The following is a 26,143-nucleotide window of genomic DNA, read 5'->3' on the forward strand; positions in this document are numbered from 1 at the left end:
CAGCAGCTGTTACCACCACCGCCCCTCCTGCAGCAGCTGTCACCACCACCGCCCCTCCTGCAGCAGCTGTCACCACCACCACCGCCCCTCCTGCAGCAGCTGTCACCACCACCACCGCCCCTCCTGCAGCAGCTGTCACCACCACCACCGCCCCTCCTGCAGCAGCTGTCACCACCACCACCGCCCCTCCTGCAGCAGCTGTCACCACCACCGCCCCTCCTGCAGCAGCTGTCACCACCACCACCGCCCCTCCTGCAGCAGTTGTAACCACCACCGCCCCTCCTGCAGCAGCTGTCACCACCACCGCCCCTCCTGCAGCAGCTGTCACCACCACCGCCCCTCCTGCAGCAGCTGTCACCACCACCGCCCCTCCTGCAGCAGCTGTTACCACCACCGCCCTTCCTGCAGCAGCTGTCACCACCACCGCCCCTCCTGCAGCAGCTGTCACCACCACCGCCCCTCCTGCAGCAGCTGTCACCACCACCACCGCCCCTCCTGCAGCAGCTGTCACCACCACCGCCCCTCCTGCAGCAGCTGTCACCACCACCGCCCCTCCTGCAGCAGCTGTTACCACCACCGCCCCTCCTGCAGCAGCTGTCACCACCACCCCCCCTCCTGCAGCAGCTGTCACCACCACCGCCCCTCCTGCAGCAGCTGTCACCACCACCACCGCCCCTCCTGCAGCAGCTGTCACCACCACCGCCCCTCCTGCAGCAGCTGTCACCACCACCACCGCCCCTCCTGCAGCAGCTGTCACCACCACCACCACCCCTCCTGCAGCAGCTGTCACCACCACCACCGCCTCTCCTGCAGCAGCTGTCACCACCACCACTGCCCCTCCTGCAGCAGCTGTCACCACCACTGCCCCTCCTGCAGCAGCTGTCACCACCACCACTCCCCCTCCTGCAGCAGCTTTCACCACCACTCCCCCTCCTGCAGCAGCTGTTACCACCACCACTCCTGCAGCAGCAACCACTTCCGCTGCTGTTGCATCACCTGACCCTCCATCTTCTAGTGAAGGAGCAATGAGTCTTCAGTTCAGTCTCGACCAGACGTTCAACTCAGATCTTTCCAACCCGTCCTCTTCAGAGTTCAAGAATCTTGCTGCCAAAGTGACCTCTGAGGTAAGTATCTAGGCAAATCCATGCCAGCTGCATCTCAGTGCTAGAGGTGTCACTACAGACCCTGGTTCGATTCCAGGCTGTATCACAGCGGTCTAAGGCACTGCATCTCAGTGCTAGAGGCGTCACTACAGACCCTGGTTCAATTCCAGGCTGTATCACAGCGGTCTAAGGCACTGCATCTCAGTGCTAGAGGCGTCACTACAGACCCTGGTTCGATTCCCGGCTGTATCACAACGGTCTAAGGCACTACATCTCAGTGCTAGAGGCGCCACTACAGACCCTGGTTCGATTCCAGGCTGTATCACAACCGGCCGTGATTGGGAGTCCCACAGGGCAGTGCACAATTGGCCCAGCGTCGTCCTGGTTAGGGTTTGGCCGAGGGGGTAGGCCGTCATTGTAAATAAGAATTTGATCTTGTCTAGTTAAATAAAGGTTTAATAAATAAATGTAATTGTCCCTTTTAGACCTGTACATGCCTCCTGTAAAACCCTATCATCAGTGAGCCATACATGCCTCCTGTAAAACCCTATCATCAGTGAGCCTGTACATGCCTCCTGTAAAACCCTATCATCAGTGAGCCTGTACATGCCTCCTGTAAAACCCTATCATCAGTGAGCCATACTCTGGAAATGTTGATGTCCTTGTAGACTATATTGTTACAAACAACATATAACAATGTCAACAATATGTATTCAAATGAACAAAGTCAATTGGTACTATCGAGAGGTCTGTTTACTATGAAAGACAATTAAATCCAAAGCTTCTATTAATGCCGTCAAGGGCCCTGTTTTCATGTAACCTTTCATAATCCTATGTTAAATCTTTCAACGCAGGTGAACAAGGCTTTTGCTAAAACCCCAGGCTTCCGTCGTTCCATTGTCAGATCGTTTCGGTAAGTGTATGAATTCTCATTACTGGTTGACTAGGTTTCTGTTCTACCTTCTGTTATTTGACAATGCTGATGATGATGATGATGATAATGATTTCTGAGGGTTGTCCATTTTCCCTCCTTCTCCTGAGTAGGAGTGGATCTGTAGTTACCGACATGACCCTCGTGTTCGACAAGCAGTCTTCGGTTCCCAGCTCAAGCAGCGTACCAGCACTTCTCACCAGCAGTTTCACCTCCCTGAACATTCTATCAGGAAGCATCAGTGCTGGTAAGTATTAATCTCCAGGTGCAGACTGAACATCTGGCATTTTGGGCAAATGCCCAGATGGGCTGGTCCATTTTCAGTCCAGTGGGCCTGTCTAACGTGTTTTTCTGGGGGTAAAAATTATAATTATCTGGTTAATAATTTGGGGGGAAATGAGACAATATGGGCCAATTTCTGGTCCCAGTCCGCCCCTGTTTCACTGTCACCGTACACATCTATACGAGCAAAGTCAACATTTAAACAGAAACATGAAAAGACAATCCCCTTTTGTAATTTACTGAACAATATCTCTGTTTTTCCTACTTTTTCAGGGTCATCAACCACATCAGGAAGTGCTCCCCGAGCCACTGCCTTCTCTCAGGCTGCCTTGCCTCTCAGTTTGGCTCTGCTAATGGTACAGCTGCTGGCTAGCTAATAGCCTGGGGCATAGCTGCTGTGGCTCTGCTAGCTGCTAGGCTAGCTAATAGCATGGGGCATAGCTGCTGTGGCTCTGCTAGCTGCTAGTCTAGCTAATAGCATGGGGCATAGCTGCTGTGGCTCTGCTAGCTGCTAGGCTAGCTAATAGCATGGGGCATAGCTGCTGTGGCTCTGCTAGCTGCTAGGCTAGCTAATAGCCTGGGGCATAGCTGCTGTGGCATTGGTTTAACCAATCAACAGTTTCCCAGCTTTAGTTGCTACACCCATTTTTTGTACTTATAAATTAATTATATCTACCCATTGATTCAAATAGAATATAACATATGAATGCCTCATGAGTTTAGCTCAACTGTCGTACATTTTTATTACCAAAACAGAGGCGGGGTGTGAATTTCTTATTGTTTCAATTAAGGATTCTAGCTTTAAGAAATGTATTTATATTATTATTATTATTTACATATATTATATATGTATTTTATTATTATTATGTACATATATTATCTATGTATTTATATTATAATTAGTATTTACATATATTATCTATGTATTTTATTATTATTATTTACATATATTATATATGTATTTTATTATTATTATTATTTACATATATTATCTATGTATTTTATTATTATTATTATTTACATATATTATATATGTATTTTATTATTATTATTATTTACATATATTATCTATGTATTTTAGGTACATTTCCTTACATTCATACACAAACAAAAACATAGCTAAATGTACTTTTTGATGTCGAGTATGATATTTGTGAAATCCTTTAAGAATGCTTATTGTTTTTTTTGATATTCATAGTATTATTAGTCAAGGGATTATTGCTTTTTTAGGGATTTCTATTTTTTACAAACCAATAGTAAAATGTGACAAGTTTAAAAGGATATACCTTGGGCTAGATTCCATCTGATCTACTGCTGAATGACATCCGAATAGCGGTTGTTTTGACGGTGTCGTAGGTGGAACTGCATTAGAGCAGTGAGGTGGCAGGTAGCCTAGTGGTTAGAGTGTAGAGGTGGCAGGTAGCCTAGTGGTTAGAGGCAGGTAGCCTAGTGGTTAGAGTGTAGAGGTGGCAGGTAGCCTAGTGGTTAGAGTGTAGAGGTGGCAGGTAGCCTAGTGGTTAGAGTGTAGAGGTGGCAGGTAGCCTAGTGGTTAGAGTGTAGAGGTGGCAGGTAGCCTAGTGGTTAGAGTGTAGAGGTGGCAGGTAGCCTAGTGGTTAGAGTGTAGAGGTGGCAGGTAGCCTAGTGGTTAGAGGAGAGGCAGGTAGCCTAGTGGTTAGAGGAGAGGCAGGTAGCCTAGTGGTTAGAGGAGAGGCAGGTGGCCAAGTGGTTAGAGGAGAGGCAGGTAGCCTAGTGGTTAGAGGAGGCAGGAAGCCTAGTGGTTAGAGGAGGCAGGTAGCCTAGTGGTTAGAGGAGAGGCAGGTAGCCTAGTGGTTAGAGGAGAGGCAGGTAGCCTAGTGGTTAGAGGAGGCAGGTAGCCTAGTGGTTAGAGGAGAGGCAGGTAGCCTAGTGGTTAGAGGAGAGGCAGCTAGCCTAGTGGTTAGAGGAGGCAGGTAGCCTAGTGGTTAGAGGAGAGGCAGGTAGCCTAGTGGTTAGAGGTGGCAGGAAGCCTAGTGGTTAGAGGAGAGGCAGGTAGCCTAGTGGTTAGAGGAGAGGCAGGTAGCCTAGTGGTTAGAGGAGAGGCAGGTAGCCTAGTGGTTAGAGGAGAGGCAGGTAGCCTAGTGGTTAGAGGAGAGGCAGGTAGCCTAGTGGTTAGAGGAGAGGCAGGTATCCTAGTGGTTAGAACATTAGACTTGTAACCGGAAGGTTGCGAGATCGAATCCCTGAGCTGTCGTTCTGCTCCTGAACAAGGAAGTTAACCCACTGTTCCCTGGACACCGAGGACGTGGATGTCAAATATGGATAGATATCTACATTATATATTCAACACGTTGACAAGGTAAAAATCTGTTGTTCTGCGCCTGAACAAGGAAGTTCTAAAATTGAAAAAATATATATATATATTTTAACTGACTTGCCTAGTTAAATAAAAGAACTGTCAAATTCACAAGCGGTTCCCAGGCAATATACCTAAAGCAGACATTGCCAAAACACTAGCTGTCGGCTATCGCTGGTAAACAGCTGATTTGATGGAAGCTAGGCCCTTATCTTACACGTTACTATTATTTAACACTTAACCTCTCACAGACATCAATTCATGATATATTCACACTTCCACACTATTTATCCGTCAAAATGTTTATAATGAAAATAACTAAAAGAAACTTTCCTATTGTACAATTTATTTATTTTTAATTGTTTTATGTTTTTATTTGATCATAGTTCCCTCTTTAATTATGAACTGCTGTAACTATATTTACATTTAAATGTGTTATTTTGGGCATATCACTGAAGTGTCAAAGTGACTAAGGGACTAATGTGAACCACTACAATGTTTTAAAACTGTTGTAGAGCCTCGGCAGGTTTGTACTTGTCTTGTTATCATTAAATCTAATATATTATGTAACACTCGTAGAATATAGATTTGTCATTTTTTTCATTACTGTTAGAATATAATGACACTTTGAGTCGCATGTAATGGCCTCTCATAATCATTCTAGGGGTGAGTCTCAATAGTGTGGTCTAATATCCTTCTAGGGGTACATCTCAATAGTCTAGTTTTGTTTCCGCCTGGCGGTGCATCTCAATTGTCGTACTAGACTGCAAAATTAAAATGCTCACTAACAGGTCCATCTGACCCAAATCTAGTCGCAGCATTAGTATAACAGACAACATACTAATGAGAATCCCCTACACTACACTAGAGACTATTGAGACTCACCCCTAGACTAAACTAGAGACTATTGAGACTCACCCCTAGACTACACTAGAGACTATTGAGACTCACCCCTAGACTACACTAGAGACTATTGAGACTCACCCCTAGATTACACTAGAGACTATTGAGACTCACCCCTAGATTACACTAGAGACTATTGAGACTCACCCCTAGACTACACTAGAGACTATTGAGACTCACCCCTAGATTACACTAGAGACTATTGAGACTCACCCCTAGATTACACTAGAGACTATTGAGACTCACCCCTAGATTACAAGGTAATCTAGTAAACTTTAGTTCTAGATCATTCACTAGAGGTATAGAACTATAGACCATTCACGAGAGGTATAGATCTATAGACCATTCACTAGAGGTAAAGAACTATAGACCATTCACTAGAGGTATAGAACTATAGACCATTCACTAGAGGTAAAGATCTATAGACCATTCACTAGAGGTATAGAACTATTGACCATTCACTAGAGGTATAGATCTATAGATCTATAGACCATTCACTAGAGGTATAGAACTATACAACTATAGACCATTCACTAGAGGTATAGAACTATATAACTATAGACCATTCACTAGAGGTAAAGAACTATATAACTATAGACCATTCACTAGAGGTAAAGAACTATATAACTATAGACCATTCACTAGAGGTATAGAACTATAGACAATTCACTAGAGGTATAGAACTATAGACCATTCACTAGAGGTAAAGATCTATAGACCATTCACTAGAGGTAAAGAACTATAGAACATTTACTAGAACTATAGATATATTGACCATTCACTAGAGGTAAAGAACTATATAACTATAGACCATTCACTAGAGGTATAGAACTATAGACAATTCACTAGAGGTATAGAACTATATACCATTCACTAGAGGTAACGAACTATAGACCATTCACTAGAGGTAAAGAACTATAGACCATTCACTAGAGGTAAAGAACTATAGAACTATAGACCATTCACTAGAGGTATAGAACTATATACCATTCACTAGAGGTAAAGAACTATAGACCATTCACTAGAGGTATAGAACTATAGATCATTCACTAGAGGTATAGAACTATAGACCATTCACTAGAGGTAAATAACTATAGACCATTCACTAGAGGTAAAGAACTATAGACCATTCTCTAGAGGTATAGAACTATAGAACTATAGACCATTCACTAGAGGTAAAGAACTATAGACCATTCACTAGAGGTAAAGAACTATAGACCATTCACTAGAGGTAAAGAACAATTGATCATTCACTAGAGGTAAAGATCTATAGACCATTCACTACAGGTATAGATCTATAGACCATTCACTACAGGTATAGAACTATAGACCATTCACTAGAGGTAAAGATCTATAGACCATTCACTAGAGGTAAAGAGCTATAGACCATTCACTAGAGGTAGAGATCTATAGACCATTCACTAGAGGTAAAGATCTATAGACCATTCACTAGAGGTAAAGGTCTATAGACCATTCACTAGAGGTATAGAACTATAGACCATTCACTAGAGGTAAAGAACTATAGACCATTCACTAGAGGTAAAGATCTATAGACCATTCACTAGAGGTAAAGGTCTATAGACCATTCACTAGAGGTATAGAACTATAGACCATTCACTAGAGGTAAAGAACTATAGACCATTCACTAGAGGTAAAGAACTATAGACCATTCACTAGAGGTATAGAACTATAGAACTATAGACCATTCACTAGAGGTAAAGAACTATAGACCATTCACTAGAGGTAAAGAACTATAGACCATTCACTAGAGGTATAGAACTATAGACCATTCACTAGAGGTATAGAACTATAGACCATTCACTAGAGGTAAAGATCTATAGACCATTCACTAGAGGTAAAGATCTATAGACCATTCACTAGAGGTAGAGCTCTATAGACCATTCACTAGAGGTAAATATCTATAGACCATTCACTAGAGGTAAAGGTCTATAGACCATTAACTAGAGGTATAGAACTATAGACCATTCACTAGAGGTAAAGAACTATAGACCATTCACTAGAGGTAAAGATCTATAGACCATTCAGTAGAGATAAAGGTCTATAGACCATTCACTAGAGGTATAGAACTATAGATCATTCACTAGAGGTAAAGAACTATAGACCATTCACTAGAGGTAAAGAACTATAGACCATTCACTAGAGGTATAGAACTATAGATCTATAGACCATTCACTAGAGGTAAAGAACTATAGACCATTCACTAGAGGTAAAGAACTATAGACCATTCACTAGAGGTATAGAACTATAGACCATTCACTAGAGGTATAGAACTATAGAACTATATACAATTCACTAGAGGTAAAGAATTATATAACTATAGACCATTCACTAGAGGTATAGAACTATAGACCATTCACTACAGGTATAGAACTATAGACCATTCACTAGAGGTATAGAACTATAGACCATTCACTAGAGGTATATAACTATAGACCATTCACTAGAGGTATAGAACTATAGAACTATATACAATTCACTAGAGGTAAAGAACTATATAACTATAGACCATTCACTAGAGGTATAGAACTATAGACCATTCACTAGAGGTAAAGAACTATAGACCATTCACTACAGGTATAGATCTATAGACCATTCACTAGAGGTATAGAACTATAGACCATTCACTAGAGGTATAGAACTATAGACCATTCACTAGAGGTAAAGATCTATAGACCATTCACTACAGGTATAGATCTATAGACCATTCACTAGAGGTATAGAACTATAGACCATTCACTAGAGGTAAAGAGCTATAGACCATTCACTAGAGGTATAGAACTATATAACTATAGACCATTTACTAGAGGTATAGAACTATAGACCATTCACTAGAGGTATAGATCTATAGACCGTTCACTAGAGGTATAGAACTATACAACTATAGACCATTCACTAGAGGTATAGAACTATATAACTATAGACCATTCACTAGAGGTAAAGAACTATATAACTATAGACCATTCACTAGAGGTAAAGAACTATATAACTATAGACCATTCACTAGAGGTATAGAACTATAGACAATTCACTAGAGGTATAGAACTATAGACCATTCACTAGAGGTAAAGATCTATAGACCATTCACTAGAGGTAAAGAACTATAGAACATTTACTAGAACTATAGATATATTGACCATTCACTAGAGGTAAAGAACTATATAACTATAGACCATTCACTAGAGGTATAGAACTATAGACAATTCACTAGAGGTATAGAACTATATACCATTCACTAGAGGTAACGAACTATAGACCATTCACTAGAGGTAAAGAACTATAGACCATTCACTAGAGGTAAAGAACTATAGAACTATAGACCATTCACTAGAGGTATAGAACTATAGACCATTCACTAGAGGTAAAGAACTATAGACCATTCACTAGAGGTATAGAACTATAGATCATTCACTAGAGGTATAGAACTATAGACCATTCACTAGAGGTAAAGAACTATAGACCATTCACTAGAGGTAAAGAACTATAGACCATTCACTAGAGGTATAGAACTATAGAACTATAGACCATTCACTAGAGGTAAAGAACTATAGACCATTCACTAGAGGTAAAGAACTATAGACCATTCACTAGAGGTAAAGAACAATTGATCATTCACTAGAGGTAAAGATCTATAGACCATTCACTACAGGTATAGATCTATAGACCATTCACTACAGGTATAGAACTATAGACCATTCACTAGAGGTAAAGATCTATAGACCATTCACTAGAGGTAAAGATCTATAGACCATTCACTAGAGGTAGAGATCTATAGACCATTCACTAGAGGTAAAGATCTATAGACCATTCACTAGAGGTAAAGGTCTATAGACCATTCACTAGAGGTATAGAACTATAGACCATTCACTAGAGGTAAAGAACTATAGACCATTCACTAGAGGTAAAGATCTATAGACCATTCACTAGAGGTAAAGGTCTATAGACCATTCACTAGAGGTATAGAACTATAGACCATTCACTAGAGGTAAAGAACTATAGACCATTCACTAGAGGTAAAGAACTATAGACCATTCACTAGAGGTATAGAACTATAGAACTATAGACCATTCACTAGAGGTAAAGAACTATAGACCATTCACTAGAGGTAAAGAACTATAGACCATTCACTAGAGGTATAGAACTATAGACCATTCACTAGAGGTATAGAACTATAGACCATTCACTAGAGGTAAAGAACTATAGACCATTCACTAGAGGTAAAGATCTATAGACCATTCACTAGAGGTAAAGGTCTATAGACCATTCACTAGAGGTATAGAACTATAGACCATTCACTAGAGGTAAAGAACTATAGACCATTCACTAGAGGTAAAGAACTATAGACCATTCACTAGAGGTATAGAACTATAGATCTATAGACCATTCACTAGAGGTAAAGAACTATATACCATTCACTAGAGGTAAAGAACTATAGACCATTCACTAGAGGTATAGAACTATAGACCATTCACTAGAGGTATAGAACTATAGAACTATATACAATTCACTAGAGGTAAAGAACTATATAACTATAGACCATTCACTAGAGGTATAGAACTATAGACCATTCACTATAGGTATAGAACTATAGACCATTCACTAGAGGTATAGAACTATAGACCATTCACTAGAGGTATATAACTATAGACCATTCACTAGAGGTATAGAACTATAGAACTATATACAATTCACTAGAGGTAAAGAACTATATAACTATAGACCATTCACTAGAGGTATAGAACTATAGACCATTCACTAGAGGTAAAGAACTATAGACCATTCACTAGAGGTATAGAACTATAGACCATTCACTAGAGGTAAAGATCTATAGACCATTCACTACAGGTATAGATCTATAGACCATTCACTAGAGGTATAGAACTATAGACCATTCACTAGAGGTATAGAACTATAGACCATTCACTAGAGGTAAAGATCTATAGACCATTCACTACAGGTATAGATCTATAGACCATTCACTAGAGGTATAGAACTATAGACCATTCACTAGAGGTAAAGAGCTATAGACCATTCACTAGAGGTATAGAACTATATAACTATAGACCATTTACTAGAGGTATAGAACTATAGACCATTCACTAGAGGTATAGATCTATAGACCATTCACTAGAGGTATAGAACTATACAACTATAGACCATTCACTAGAGGTATAGAACTATATAACTATAGACCATTCACTAGAGGTAAAGAACTATATAACTATAGACCATTCACTAGAGGTAAAGAACTATATAACTATAGACCATTCACTAGAGGTATAGAACTATAGACAATTCACTAGAGGTATAGAACTATAGACCATTCACTAGAGGTAAAGAACTATAGACCATTTACTAGAACTATAGATATATTGACCATTCACTAGAGGTAAAGAACTATATAACTATAGACCATTCACTAGAGGTATAGAACTATAGACAATTCACTAGAGGTATAGAAATATATACCATTCACTAGAGGTAAAGAACTATAGACCATTCACTAGAGGTAAAGAACTATAGACCATTCACTAGAGGTAAAGAACTATAGAACTATAGACCATTCACTAGAGGTATAGAACTATATACCATTCACTAGAGGTAAAGAACTATAGACCATTCACTAGAAGTATAGAACTATAGACCATTCACTAGAGGTATAGAACTATAGACCATTCACTAGAGGTAAAGAACTATAGACCATTCACTAGAGGTAAAGAACTATAGACCATTCACTAGAGGTAAAGAACTATAGACCATTCACTAGAGGTATAGAACTATAGAACTATAGACCATTCACTAGAGGTAAAGAACTATAGACCATTCACTAGAGGTAAAGAACTATAGACCATTCACTAGAGGTAAAGAACAATTGATCATTCACTAGAGGTAAAGATCTATAGACCATTCACTACAGGTATAGATCTATAGACCATTCACTACAGGTATAGAACTATAGACCATTCACTAGAGGTAAAGATCTATAGACCATTCACTAGAGGTAAAGATCTATAGACCATTCACTAGAGGTAGAGATCTATAGACCATTCACTAGAGGTAAAGATCTATAGACCATTCACTAGAGGTAAAGGTCTATAGACCATTCACTAGAGGTATAGAACTATAGACCATTCACTAGAGGTAAAGAACTATAGACCATTCACTAGAGGTAAAGATCTATAGACCATTCACTAGAGGTAAAGGTCTATAGACCATTCACTAGAGGTATAGAACTATAGACCATTCACTAGAGGTAAAGAACTATAGACCATTCACTAGAGGTAAAGAACTATAGACCATTCACTAGAGGTATAGAACTATAGAACTATAGACCATTCACTAGAGGTAAAGAACTATAGACCATTCACTAGAGGTAAAGAACTATAGACCATTCACTAGAGGTATAGAACTATAGACCATTCACTAGAGGTATAGAACTATAGACCATTCACTAGAGGTAAAGAACTATAGACCATTCACTAGAGGTAAAGATCTATAGACCATTCACTAGAGGTAAAGGTCTATAGACCATTCACTAGAGGTATAGAACTATAGACCATTCACTAGAGGTAAAGAACTATAGACCATTCACTAGAGGTAAAGAACTATAGACCATTCACTAGAGGTATAGAACTATAGATCTATAGACCATTCACTAGAGGTAAAGAACTATATACCATTCACTAGAGGTAAAGAACTATAGACCATTCACTAGAGGTATAGAACTATAGACCATTCACTAGAGGTATAGAACTATAGAACTATATACAATTCACTAGAGGTAAAGAACTATATAACTATAGACCATTCACTAGAGGTATAGAACTATAGACCATTCACTATAGGTATAGAACTATAGACCATTCACTAGAGGTATAGAACTATAGACCATTCACTAGAGGTATATAACTATAGACCATTCACTAGAGGTATAGAACTATAGAACTATATACAATTCACTAGAGGTAAAGAACTATATAACTATAGACCATTCACTAGAGGTATAGAACTATAGACCATTCACTAGAGGTAAAGAACTATAGACCATTCACTAGAGGTATAGAACTATAGACCATTCACTAGAGGTAAAGATCTATAGACCATTCACTACAGGTATAGATCTATAGACCATTCACTAGAGGTATAGAACTATAGACCATTCACTAGAGGTATAGAACTATAGACCATTCACTAGAGGTAAAGATCTATAGACCATTCACTACAGGTATAGATCTATAGACCATTCACTAGAGGTATAGAACTATAGACCATTCACTAGAGGTATAGAACTATAGACCATTCACTAGAGGTAAAGATCTATAGACCATTCACTACAGGTATAGATCTATAGACCATTCACTAGAGGTATAGAACTATAGACCATTCACTAGAGGTAAAGAGCTATAGACCATTCACTAGAGGTATAGAACTATATAACTATAGACCATTTCCTAGAGGTATAGAACTATAGACCATTCACTAGAGGTATAGATCTATAGACCACTCACTAGAGGTATAGAACTATACAACTATAGACCATTCACTAGAGGTATAGAACTATATAACTATAGACCATTCACTAGAGGTAAAGAACTATATAACTATAGACCATTCACTAGAGGTAAAGAACTATATAACTATAGACCATTCACTAGAGGTATAGAACTATAGACAATTCACTAGAGGTATAGAACTATAGACCATTCACTAGAGGTAAAGAACTATAGACCATTTACTAGAACTATAGATATATTGACCATTCACTAGAGGTAAAGAACTATAGACCATTCACTAGAGGTATAGAACTATAGACCATTCACTAGAGGTATAGAACTATAGAACTATATACAATTCACTAGAGGTAAAGAACTATATAACTATAGACCATTCACTAGAGGTATAGAACTATAGACCATTCACTATAGGTATAGAACTATAGACCATTCACTAGAGGTATAGAACTATAGACCATTCACTAGAGGTATATAACTATAGACCATTCACTAGAGGTATAGAACTATAGAACTATATACAATTCACTAGAGGTAAAGAACTATAGAACTATAGACCATTCACTAGAGGTATAGAACTATAGACCATTCACTAGAGGTAAAGAACTATAGACCATTCACTAGAGGTATAGAACTATAGACCATTCACTAGAGGTAAAGATCTATAGACCATTCACTACAGGTATAGATCTATAGACCATTCACTAGAGGTATAGAACTATAGACCATTCACTAGAGGTATAGAACTATAGACCATTCACTAGAGGTAAAGATCTATAGACCATTCACTACAGGTATAGATCTATAGACCATTCACTAGAGGTATAGAACTATAGACCATTCACTAGAGGTATAGAACTATAGACCATTCACTAGAGGTAAAGATCTATAGACCATTCACTACAGGTATAGATCTATAGACCATTCACTAGAGGTATAGAACTATAGACCATTCACTAGAGGTAAAGAGCTATAGACCATTCACTAGAGGTATAGAACTATATAACTATAGACCATTTACTAGAGGTATAGAACTATAGACCATTCACTAGAGGTATAGATCTATAGACCATTCACTAGAGGTATAGAACTATACAACTATAGACCATTCACTAGAGGTATAGAACTATATAACTATAGACCATTCACTAGAGGTAAAGAACTATATAACTATAGACCATTCACTAGAGGTAAAGAACTATATAACTATAGACCATTCACTAGAGGTATAGAACTATAGACAATTCACTAGAGGTATAGAACTATAGACCATTCACTAGAGGTAAAGAACTATAGACCATTTACTAGAACTATAGATATATTGACCATTCACTAGAGGTAAAGAACTATATAACTATAGACCATTCACTAGAGGTATAGAACTATAGACAATTCACTAGAGGTATAGAAATATATACCATTCACTAGAGGTAAAGAACTATAGACCATTCACTAGAGGTAAAGAACTATAGACCATTCACTAGAGGTAAAGAACTATAGAACTATAGACCATTCACTAGAGGTATAGAACTATATACCATTCACTAGAGGTAAAGAACTATAGACCATTCACTAGAAGTATAGAACTATAGACCATTCACTAGAGGTATAGAACTATAGACCATTCACTAGAGGTAAAGAACTATAGACCATTCACTAGAGGTAAAGAACTATAGACCATTCACTAGAGGTATAGAACTATAGAACTATAGACCATTCACTAGAGGTAAAGAACTATAGACCATTAACTAGAGGTAAAGAACAATTGATCATTCACTAGAGGTAAAGATCTATAGACCATTCACTACAGGTATAGATCTATAGACCATTCACTACAGGTATAGAACGATAGACCATTCACTAGAGGTAAAGATCTATAGACCATTCACTAGAGGTAAAGGTCTATAGACCATTCACTAGAGGTAAAGATCTATAGACCATTCACTAGAGGTAAAGGTCTATAGACCATTCACTAGAGGTATAGAACTATAGACCATTCACTAGAGGTAAAGAACTATAGACCATTCACTAGAGGTAAAGATCTATAGACCATTCACTAGAGGTAAAGATCTATAGACCATTCACTAGAGGTATAGATCTATAGACCATTCACTAGAGGTATAGAACTATAGACCATTCACTAGAGGTAAAGATCTATAGACCATTCACTAGAGGTAAAGATCTATAGACCATTCACTAGAGGTAAAGAACTATAGACCATTCACTAGAGGTATAGAACTATAGACCATTCACTAGAGGTAAAGATCTATAGACCATTCACTAGAGGTAAAGATCTATAGACCATTCACTAGAGGTAGAGATCTATAGACCATTCACTAGAGGTAAATATCTATAGACCATTCACTAGAGGTAAAGGTCTATAGACCATTCACTAGAGGTATAGAACTATAGACCATTCACTAGAGGTATATAACTATAGACCATTCACTAGAGGTATAGAACTATAGAACTATATACAATTCACTAGAGGTAAAGAACTATATAACTATAGACCATTCACTAGAGGTATAGAACTATAGACCATTCACTAGAGGTAAAGAACTATAGACCATTCACTACAGGTATAGATCTATAGACGATTCACTAGAGGTATAGAACTATAGACCATTCACTAGAGGTATAGAACTATAGACCATTCACTAGAGGTAAAGATCTATAGACCATTCACTACAGGTATAGATCTATAGACCATTCACTAGAGGTATAGAACTATAGACCATTCACTAGAGGTAAAGAGCTATAGACCATTCACTAGAGGTATAGAACTATATAACTATAGACCATTTACTAGAGGTATAGAACTATAGACCATTCACTAGAGGTATAGATCTATAGACCATTCACTAGAGGTATAGAACTATACAACTATAGGCCATTCACTAGAGGTATAGAACTATATAACTATAGACCATTCACTAGAGGTAAAGAACTATATAACTATAGACCATTCACTAGAGGTAAAGAACTATATAACTATAGACCATTCACTAGAGGTATAGAACTATAGACAATTCACTAGAGGTATAGAACTATAGACCATTCACTAGAGGTAAATATCTATAGACCATTCACTAGAGGTAAAGAACTATAGAACATTTACTAGAACTATAGATATATTGACCATTCACTAGAGGTAAAGAACTATATAACTATAGACCATTCACTAGAGGTATAGAACTATAGACAATTCACTAGAGGTATAGAACTATATGCCATTCACTAGAGGTAACGAACTATAGACCATTCACTAGAGGTAAAGAACTATAGACCATTCACTAGAGGTAAAGAACTATAGAACTATAGACCATTCACTAGAGGTATAGAACTATATACCATTCACTAGAGGTAAAGAACTATAGACCATTCACTAGAGGTATAGAACTATAGATCATTCACTAGAGGTATAGAACTATAGACCATTCACTAGAGGTAAAGAACTATAGACCATTCACTAGAGGTAAAGAACTATAGACCACTCACTAGAGGTATAGAACTATAGAACTATAGACCATTCACTAGAGGTAAAGAACTATAGACCATTCACTAGAGGTAAAGAACTATAGACCATTCACTAGAGGTAAAGAACAATTGATCATTCACTAGAGGTAAAGATCTATAGACCATTCACTACAGGTATAGATCTATAGACCATTCACTACAGGTATAGAACTATAGACCATTCACTAGAGGTAAAGATCTATAGACCATTCACTAGAGGTAAAGATCTATAGACCATTCACTAGAGGTAGAGATCTATAGACCATTCACTAGAGGTAAAGATCTATAGACCATTCACTAGAGGTAAAGGTCTATAGACCATTCACTAGAGGTATAGAACTATAGACCATTCACTAGAGGTAAAGAACTATAGACCATTCACTAGAGGTAAAGATCTATAGACCATTCACTAGAGGTAAAGGTCTATAGACCATTCACTAGAGGTATAGAACTATAGACCATTCACTAGAGGTAAAGAACTATAGACCATTCACTAGAGGTAAAGAACTATAGACCATTCACTAGAGGTATAGAACTATAGAACTATAGACCATTCACTAGAGGTAAAGAACTATAGACCATTCACTAGAGGTAAAGAACTATAGACCATTCACTAGAGGTATAGAACTATAGACCATTCACTAGAGGTATAGAACTATAGACCATTCACTAGAGGTAAAGATCTATAGACCATTCACTAGAGGTATAGAACTATAGACCATTCACTAGAGGTATAGAACTATAGACCATTCACTAGAGGTAAAGATCTATAGACCATTCACTACAGGTATAGATCTATAGACCATTCACTAGAGGTATAGAACTATAGACCATTCACTAGAGGTAAAGAGCTATAGACCATTCACTAGAGGTATAGAACTATATAACTATAGACCATTTACTAGAGGTATAGAACTATAGACCATTCACTAGAGGTATAGATCTATAGACCATTCACTAGAGGTATAGAACTATACAACTATAGACCATTCACTAGAGGTATAGAACTATATAACTATAGACCATTCACTAGAGGTAAAGAACTATATAACTATAGACCATTCACTAGAGGTAAATAACTATATAACTATAGACCATTCACTAGAGGTATAGAACTATAGACAATTCACTAGAGGTATAGAACTATAGACCATTCACTAGAGGTAAAGAACTATAGACCATTTACTAGAACTATAGATATATTGACCATTCACTAGAGGTAAAGAACTATATAACTATAGACCATTCACTAGAGGTATAGAACTATAGACAATTCACTAGAGGTATAGAAATATATACCATTCACTAGAGGTAAAGAACTATAGACCATTCACTAGAGGTAAAGAACTATAGACCATTCACTAGAGGTAAAGAACTATAGAACTATAGACCATTCACTAGAGGTATAGAACTATATACCATTCACTAGAGGTAAAGAACTATAGACCATTCACTAGAAGTATAGAACTATAGACCATTCACTAGAGGTATAGAACTATAGACCATTCACTAGAGGTAAAGAACTATAGACCATTCACTAGAGGTAAAGAACTATAGACCATTCACTAGAGGTAAAGAACTATAGACCATTCACTAGAGGTATAGAACTATAGAACTATAGACCATTCACTAGAGGTAAAGAACTATAGACCATTCACTAGAGGTAAAGAACTATAGACCATTCACTAGAGGTAAAGAACAATTGATCATTCACTAGAGGTAAAGATCTATAGACCATTCACTACAGGTATAGATCTATAGACCATTCACTACAGGTATAGAACTATAGACCATTCACTAGAGGTAAAGATCTATAGACCATTCACTAGAGGTAAAGATCTATAGACCATTCACTAGAGGTAGAGATCTATAGACCATTCACTAGAGGTAAAGATCTATAGACCATTCACTAGAGGTAAAGGTCTATAGACCATTCACTAGAGGTATAGAACTATAGACCATTCACTAGAGGTAAAGAACTATAGACCATTCACTAGAGGTAAAGATCTATAGACCATTCACTAGAGGTAAAGGTCTATAGACCATTCACTAGAGGTATAGAACTATAGACCATTCACTAGAGGTAAAGAACTATAGACCATTCACTAGAGGTAAAGAACTATAGACCATTCACTAGAGGTATAGAACTATAGAACTATAGACCATTCACTAGAGGTAAAGAACTATAGACCATTCACTAGAGGTAAAGAACTATAGACCATTCACTAGAGGTATAGAACTATAGACCATTCACTAGAGGTATAGAACTATAGACCATTCACTAGAGGTAAAGAACTATAGACCATTCACTAGAGGTAAAGATCTATAGACCATTCACTAGAGGTAAAGGTCTATAGACCATTCACTAGAGGTATAGAACTATAGACCATTCACTAGAGGTAAAGAACTATAGACCATTCACTAGAGGTAAAGAACTATAGACCATTCACTAGAGGTATAGAACTATAGATCTATAGACCATTCACTAGAGGTAAAGAACTATATACCATTCACTAGAGGTAAAGAACTATAGACCATTCACTAGAGGTATAGAACTATAGACCATTCACTACAGGTATAGAACTATAGAACTATATACAATTCACTAGAGGTAAAGAACTATATAACTATAGACCATTCACTAGAGGTATAGAACTATAGACCATTCACTATAGGTATAGAACTATAGACCATTCACTAGAGGTATAGAACTATAGACCATTCACTAGAGGTATAGATCTATAGACCATTCACTAGAGGTATAGAACTATACAACTATAGACCATTCACTAGAGGTATAGAACTATATAACTATAGACCATTCACTAGAGGTAAAGAACTATATAACTATAGACCATTCACTAGAGGTAAAGAACTATATAACTATAGACCATTCACTAGAGGTATAGAACTATAGACAATTCACTAGAGGTATAGAACTATAGACCATTCACTAGAGGTAAAGAACTATAGACCATTTACTAGAACTATAGATATATTGACCATTCACTAGAGGTAAAGAACTATATAACTATAGACCATTCACTAGAGGTATAGAACTATAGACAATTCACTAGAGGTATAGAAATATATACCATTCACTAGAGGTAAAGAACTATAGACCATTCACTAGAGGTAAAGAACTATAGACCATTCACTAGAGGTAAAGAACTATAGAACTATAGACCATTCACTAGAGGTATAGAACTATATACCATTCACTAGAGGTAAAGAACTATAGACCATTCACTAGAAGTATAGAACTATAGACCATTCACTAGAGGTATAGAACTATAGACCATTCACTAGAGGTAAAGAACTATAGACCATTCACTAGAGGTAAAGAACTATAGACCATTCACTAGAGGTAAAGAACTATAGACCATTCACTAGAGGTATAGAACTATAGAACTATAGACCATTCACTAGAGGTAAAGAACTATAGACCATTCACTAGAGGTAAAGAACTATAGACCATTCACTAGAGGTAAAGAACAATTGATCATTCACTAGAGGTAAAGATCTATAGACCATTCACTACAGGTATAGATCTATAGACCATTCACTACAGGTATAGAACTATAGACCATTCACTAGAGGTAAAGATCTATAGACCATTCACTAGAGGTAAAGATCTATAGACCATTCACTAGAGGTAGAGATCTATAGACCATTCACTAGAGGTAAAGATCTATAGACCATTCACTAGAGGTAAAGGTCTATAGACCATTCACTAGAGGTATAGAACTATAGACCATTCACTAGAGGTAAAGAACTATAGACCATTCACTAGAGGTAAAGATCTATAGACCATTCACTAGAGGTAAAGGTCTATAGACCATTCACTAGAGGTATAGAACTATAGACCATTCACTAGAGGTAAAGAACTATAGACCATTCACTAGAGGTAAAGAACTATAGACCATTCACTAGAGGTATAGAACTATAGAACTATAGACCATTCACTAGAGGTAAAGAACTATAGACCATTCACTAGAGGTAAAGAACTATAGACCATTCACTAGAGGTATAGAACTATAGACCATTCACTAGAGGTATAGAACTATAGACCATTCACTAGAGGTAAAGAACTATAGACCATTCACTAGAGGTAAAGATCTATAGACCATTCACTAGAGGTAAAGGTCTATAGACCATTCACTAGAGGTATAGAACTATAGACCATTCACTAGAGGTAAAGAACTATAGACCATTCACTAGAGGTAAAGAACTATAGACCATTCACTAGAGGTATAGAACTATAGATCTATAGACCATTCACTAGAGGTAAAGAACTATATACCATTCACTAGAGGTAAAGAACTATAGACCATTCACTAGAGGTATAGAACTATAGACCATTCACTAGAGGTATAGAACTATAGAACTATATACAATTCACTAGAGGTAAAGAACTATATAACTATAGACCATTCACTAGAGGTATAGAACTATAGACCATTCACTATAGGTATAGAACTATAGACCATTCACTAGAGGTATAGAACTATAGACCATTCACTAGAGGTATATAACTATAGACCATTCACTAGAGGTATAGAACTATAGAACTATATACAATTCACTAGAGGTAAAGAACTATATAACTATAGACCATTCACTAGAGGTATAGAACTATAGACCATTCACTAGAGGTAAAGAACTATAGACCATTCACTAGAGGTATAGAACTATAGACCATTCACTAGAGGTAAAGATCTATAGACCATTCACTACAGGTATAGATCTATAGACCATTCACTAGAGGTATAGAACTATAGACCATTCACTAGAGGTATAGAACTATAGACCATTCACTAGAGGTAAAGATCTATAGACCATTCACTACAGGTATAGATCTATAGACCATTCACTAGAGGTATAGAACTATAGACCATTCACTAGAGGTAAAGAGCTATAGACCATTCACTAGAGGTATAGAACTATATAACTATAGACCATTTACTAGAGGTATAGAACTATAGACCATTCACTAGAGGTATAGATCTATAGACCATTCACTAGAGGTATAGAACTATACAACTATAGACCATTCACTAGAGGTATAGAACTATATAACTATAGACCATTCACTAGAGGTAAAGAACTATATAACTATAGACCATTCACTAGAGGTAAAGAACTATATAACTATAGACCATTCACTAGAGGTATAGAACTATAGACAATTCACTAGAGGTATAGAACTATAGACCATTCACTAGAGGTAAAGAACTATAGACCATTTACTAGAACTATAGATATATTGACCATTCACTAGAGGTAAAGAACTATATAACTATAGACCATTCACTAGAGGTATAGAACTATAGACAATTCACTAGAGGTATAGAAATATATACCATTCACTAGAGTTAAAGAACTATAGACCATTCACTAGAGGTAAAGAACTATAGACCATTCACTAGAGGTAAAGAACTATAGAACTATAGACCATTCACTAGAGGTATAGAACTATATACCATTCACTAGAGGTAAAGAACTATAGACCATTCACTAGAAGTATAGAACTATAGACCATTCACTAGAGGTATAGAACTATAGACCATTCACTAGAGGTAAAGAACTATAGACCATTCACTAGAGGTAAAGAACTATAGACCATTCACTAGAGGTATAGAACTATAGAACTATAGACCATTCACTAGAGGTAAAGAACTATAGACCATTCACTAGAGGTAAAGAACAATTGATCATTCACTAGAGGTAAAGATCTATAGACCATTCACTACAGGTATAGATCTATAGACCATTCACTACAGGTATAGAACGATAGACCATTCACTAGAGGTAAAGATCTATAGACCATTCACTAGAGGTAAAGGTCTATAGACCATTCACTAGAGGTAAAGATCTATAGACCATTCACTAGAGGTAAAGGTCTATAGACCATTCACTAGAGGTATAGAACTATAGACCATTCACTAGAGGTAAAGAACTATAGACCATTCACTAGAGGTAAAGATCTATAGACCATTCACTAGAGGTAAAGATCTATAGACCATTCACTAGAGGTATAGATCTATAGACCATTCACTAGAGGTATAGAACTATAGACCATTCACTAGAGGTAAAGATCTATAGACCATTCACTAGAGGTAAAGATCTATAGACCATTCACTAGAGGTAAAGAACTATAGACCATTCACTAGAGGTATAGAACTATAGACCATTCACTAGAGGTAAAGATCTATAGACCATTCACTAGAGGTAAAGATCTATAGACCATTCACTAGAGGTAGAGATCTATAGACCATTCACTAGAGGTAAATATCTATAGACCATTCACTAGAGGTAAAGGTCTATAGACCATTCACTAGAGGTATAGAACTATAGACCATTCACTAGAGGTATATAACTATAGACCATTCACTAGAGGTATAGAACTATAGAACTATATACAATTCACTAGAGGTAAAGAACTATATAACTATAGACCATTCACTAGAGGTATAGAACTATAGACCATTCACTAGAGGTAAAGAACTATAGACCATTCACTACAGGTATAGATCTATAGACCATTCACTAGAGGTATAGAACTATAGACCATTCACTAGAGGTATAGAACTATAGACCATTCACTAGAGGTAAAGATCTATAGACCATTCACTACAGGTATAGATCTATAGACCATTCACTAGAGGTATAGAACTATAGACCATTCACTAGAGGTAAAGAGCTATAGACCATTCACTAGAGGTATAGAACTATATAACTATAGACCATTTACTAGAGGTATAGAACTATAGACCATTCACTAGAGGTATAGATCTATAGACCATTCACTAGAGGTATAGAACTATACAACTATAGACCATTCACTAGAGGTATAGAACTATATAACTATAGACCATTCACTAGAGGTAAAGAACTATATAACTATAGACCATTCACTAGAGGTAAAGAACTATATAACTATAGACCATTCACTAGAGGTATAGAACTATAGACAATTCACTAGAGGTATAGAACTATAGACCATTCACTAGAGGTAAATATCTATAGACCATTCACTAGAGGTAAAGAACTATAGAACATTTACTAGAACTATAGATATATTGACCATTCACTAGAGGTAAAGAACTATATAACTATAGACCATTCACTAGAGGTATAGAACTATAGACAATTCACTAGAGGTATAGAACTATATGCCATTCACTAGAGGTAACGAACTATAGACCATTCACTAGAGGTAAAGAACTATAGACCATTCACTAGAGGTAAAGAACTATAGAACTATAGACCATTCACTAGAGGTATAGAACTATATACCATTCACTAGAGGTAAAGAACTATAGACCATTCACTAGAGGTATAGAACTATAGATCATTCACTAGAGGTATAGAACTATAGACCATTCACTAGAGGTAAAGAACTATAGACCATTCACTAGAGGTAAAGAACTATAGACCACTCACTAGAGGTATAGAACTATAGAACTATAGACCATTCACTAGAGGTAAAGAACTATAGACCATTCACTAGAGGTAAAGAACTATAGACCATTCACTAGAGGTAAAGAACAATTGATCATTCACTAGAGGTAAAGATCTATAGACCATTCACTACAGGTATAGATCTATAGACCATTCACTACAGGTATAGAACTATAGACCATTCACTAGAGGTAAAGATCTATAGACCATTCACTAGAGGTAAAGATCTATAGACCATTCACTAGAGGTAGAGATCTATAGACCATTCACTAGAGGTAAAGATCTATAGACCATTCACTAGAGGTAAAGGTCTATAGACCATTCACTAGAGGTATAGAACTATAGACCATTCACTAGAGGTAAAGAACTATAGACCATTCACTAGAGGTAAAGATCTATAGACCATTCACTAGAGGTAAAGGTCTATAGACCATTCACTAGAGGTATAGAACTATAGACCATTCACTAGAGGTAAAGAACTATAGACCATTCACTAGAGGTAAAGAACTATAGACCATTCACTAGAGGTATAGAACTATAGAACTATAGACCATTCACTAGAGGTAAAGAACTATAGACCATTCACTAGAGGTAAAGAACTATAGACCATTCACTAGAGGTATAGAACTATAGACCATTCACTAGAGGTATAGAACTATAGACCATTCACTAGAGGTAAAGATCTATAGACCATTCACTAGAGGTAAAGATCTATAGACCATTCACTAGAGGTAGAGATCTATAGACCATTCACTAGAGGTAAATATCTATAGACCATTCACTAGAGGTAAAGGTCTATAGACCATTCACTAGAGGTATAGAACTATAGACCATTCACTAGAGGTAAAGAACTATAGACCATTCACTAGAGGTAAAGATCTATAGACCATTCAGTAGAGATAAAGGTCTATAGACCATTCACTAGAGGTATAGAACTATAGACCATTCACTAGAGGTAAAGAACTATAGACCATTCACTAGAGGTAAAGAACTATAGACCATTCACTAGAGGTATAGAACTATAGATCTATAGACCATTCACTAGAGGTAAAGAACTATAGACCATTCACTAGAGGTAAAGAACTATATACCATTCACTAGAGGTATAGAACTATAGACCATTCACTAGAGGTATAGAACTATAGAACTATATACAATTCACTAGAGGTAAAGAATTATATAACTATAGACCATTCACTAGAGGTATAGAACTATAGACCATTCACTACAGGTATAGAACTATAGACCATTCACTAGAGGTATAGAACTATAGACCATTCACTAGAGGTATATAACTATAGACCATTCACTAGAGGTATAGAACTATAGAACTATATACAATTCACTAGAGGTAAAGAACTATATAACTATAGACCATTCACTAGAGGTATAGAACTATAGACCATTCACTAGAGGTAAAGAACTATAGACCATTCACTACAGGTATAGATCTATAGACCATTCACTAGAGGTATAGAACTATAGACCATTCACTAGAGGTATAGAACTATAGACCATTCACTAGAGGTAAAGATCTATAGACCATTCACTACAGGTATAGATCTATAGACCATTCACTAGAGGTATAGAACTATAGACCATTCACTAGAGGTAAAGAGCTATAGACCATTCACTAGAGGTATAGAACTATATAACTATAGACCATTTACTAGAGGTATAGAACTATAGACCATTCACTAGAGGTATAGATCTATAGACCATTCACTAGAGGTAAAGGTCTATAGACCATTCACTAGAGGTATAGAACTATAGACCATTCACTAGAGGTAAAGAACTATAGACCATTCACTAGAGGTAAAGATCTATAGACCATTCAGTAGAGATAAAGGTCTATAGACCGTTCACTAGAGGTATAGAACTATAGACCATTCACTAGAGGTAAAGAACTATAGACCATTCACTAGAGGTAAAGAACTATAGACCATTCACTAGAGGTATAGAACTATAGATCTATAGACCATTCACTAGAGGTAAAGAACTATAGACCATTCACTAGAGGTAAAGAACTATAGACCATTCACTAGAGGTATAGAACTATAGACCATTCACTAGAGGTATA

General features: G+C 37.0%; 1 protein-coding gene and 1 long non-coding RNA gene across 2 annotated transcripts in view; both read left to right on the forward strand.

Moving 5' to 3' along the window:
- Positions 1-273: 273 nt before the first annotated feature.
- The window catches only part of LOC139579612 (uncharacterized), an 86,407-nt gene continuing 60,537 nt past the window's right edge, over positions 274-26,143 (forward strand). Inside the window, exons 1-2 of the mRNA XM_071408406.1 lie at positions 274-1,124; positions 1,958-2,016. Coding sequence (XP_071264507.1) covers positions 1,026-1,124; positions 1,958-2,016 — 158 coding nt within the window. The 5' untranslated portion in view covers positions 274-1,025. The remainder of the gene's footprint in view (positions 1,125-1,957; positions 2,017-26,143) is intronic.
- On the forward strand, positions 3,382-5,223 carry LOC139579614 (uncharacterized). The gene is made up of 2 exons (XR_011675806.1): positions 3,382-3,917; positions 3,977-5,223. It is a non-coding gene; the product is annotated as an uncharacterized lncRNA (long non-coding RNA).

This window comes from Salvelinus alpinus, chromosome 6 (genome assembly GCF_045679555.1).
Source record: "Salvelinus alpinus chromosome 6, SLU_Salpinus.1, whole genome shotgun sequence".
Taxonomy (NCBI): domain Eukaryota; kingdom Metazoa; phylum Chordata; class Actinopteri; order Salmoniformes; family Salmonidae; genus Salvelinus; species Salvelinus alpinus.